The following is a 1958-nucleotide window of genomic DNA, read 5'->3' as shown; positions in this document are numbered from 1 at the left end:
AGAGTTGAGGGAACAGGGTTGAAGTAAGGAAGGGAATTGGAGCTCCAGACCTTCCTTGGCAGCTCTTTGTCCTGATGGAGACTGGGTTGAAGAAACAGGGATGAGGTGAGGGAGGGACTTGGTGCTCCAGACCTTCCTTGGCACGTTTTTGTCCTGATGGAGACTGGGTTGAGGGAACAGGGCTGAAGTGAGGGGGAAGTTGATGCTCCAGCCCTTTCTTGGCACATCATTGTCTCATTAAAGAATGGGTTGAAGGGACAGGGCTGAAGTGAGGGAGGGAATTTTTGCTCCAGCCCTTCCTTGGCACATCTTTGTCCTGATGGAGACTGGGTTGAGGGAACAAGGATGAGGTGGGGGAAGGAGTTGGTGCTCCAGACTTTCCTTGGCACATCATTGTCTCATTGAAGAATGGGTTGAAGGGACAGGGCTGAAGTGAGGGAGGGAATTTTTGCTCCAGCCCTTCCTTGGCACATCTTTGTCCTGATGGAGACTGGGTTGAGGGGACAGGGCTGGGTTGAGGGAACAGGGCTGATCTGAGGGAGGTTTGTCCCTGCTGAGTGACCAACTGTCCTATCTCTACACAGATCTACCCCAACGAGAGACACAGTATTCGGTGCCCTGAGTCAGGAGAGCACTATGAAATCACACTGCTGCACTTTCTACAAGAATACCTCTGAGAGCACGAGCCTCTGCAAACTGGACACTGACAGCTCAGCCCTCCTGTGCCCTCCTGCTCCCGACAGCCATCAGACCCAGAGCACAAGTGGCTGAGTGCCCACGTCGGGCTGGGTGTCCCCCCACACATGAGGGGGAAGGGTGGAGGGCACCTTCCCTTTGGACAGTGCCACCTTCTTTCACTTCCCAAGCTGGAGGTTTGCCCCTGCTCGGCTGCTCATCCTCTTCCTCTCCTCCAGCCTGGCTGTTCATTCTTTTTTTTTTTTTTTTTGCTGCTATTCCTTCTCTCTTGGGAATCAATGGACAGTGGTCTGTCTCCCGAGGCTGAGGTTTGTGCTCTCTCTCTCTCTCTCTCTCTCTCTCTCTCTCTCCCTCTCTCTCTCTCTCTCTCTCTCTCTCCCCCCAGTCCTTTTCCCCCTTCCACTGCCCCTGTGCAGTTCCCATACTCTTCCCTGCAAGAACTCAGTGCCTGTGTTGGGAAGGGAAGAGCTGAATCAGCAAGCTGCCTTAAGCCAGGAGTGAGAGGGAAGAGACATCTACCTACTGCTAACCCCAGGGAGCTGATCTGCTGTGTCCTGGCCCTGCTGCCACACTGGAGCCCTGGGATGTGAAGAGAGCTCTTACAGAAGCATGCAACACTAGGGTTTTTTGGGTTTTAATTATTTTTTTTTATATATATTTTCCAGTTTCATTTTGCAGAGCAGATGGAGGAAGAGGCTGGGGCTGGTTTACAGCATCCTCTGACCCTTCCTCTCATGGCAGCTCGCATGCAGAGTTGTGCCAACAGGTAGCATGGCAGCTGGCTACAACCAGAGAGCATCTCTCCAGAGCTCACAGCAGCATTTGGGTTTTTGCAACACAAGATGGATGATATTTATGCAAATCCTTCCTCCCTCCTGATCCCACCTCCTCTTTTCCCCCACCCACCCCCTTGCCCCCAGCTTTCAGATGTGCACTGAAATTGGCTGTGCTTCAGTTCTCTGCGGGTCAGTGACTGGTTCCCCTCACCCATCCACTCAACAAATGCTCTTTTCTGCTCTTTATTTACCTGGAACTGCAGTTCTGGGGAGGGGGGATTGAGCAATCACACCTCAGGGGAGCACATCCCCCCCCTCTTCAAGCCAAGGGTTCTGCCAGGGGCAAAAGGCAAACCAAACCAACCCTCACCCAAGTGAACCACGTTGACCTGCCCTGGAGTATTTTAAGTGCGTATTATGAAAAGAAAATATTTTTATGGATTCTTATTCTTTTATAATTATGAGTGTAAGATGTAGCGACTCATT

The 1958-nt window shown here is 51.7% G+C and overlaps 1 protein-coding gene across 1 annotated transcript in view; it reads left to right on the top strand.

The window, feature by feature from the left end:
• DPP9 (dipeptidyl-peptidase 9) overlaps positions 1 to 677 on the top strand; it is a 20304-nt gene extending 19627 nt beyond the window's left edge. The window contains exon 20 of the mRNA XM_009077304.1: positions 585 to 677. Coding sequence (XP_009075552.1) covers positions 585 to 677 — 93 coding nt within the window. The remainder of the gene's footprint in view (positions 1 to 584) is intronic.
• Positions 678 to 1958: the final 1281 nt, after the last annotated feature.

This window comes from Acanthisitta chloris, unplaced genomic scaffold (assembly GCF_000695815.1).
Source record: "Acanthisitta chloris isolate BGI_N310 unplaced genomic scaffold, ASM69581v1 scaffold19800, whole genome shotgun sequence".
Lineage (NCBI taxonomy): Eukaryota > Metazoa > Chordata > Aves > Passeriformes > Acanthisittidae > Acanthisitta > Acanthisitta chloris.
Note: the sequence above shows the minus strand (reverse complement) of the source record. Positions and strands in the feature narration are given on the sequence as shown.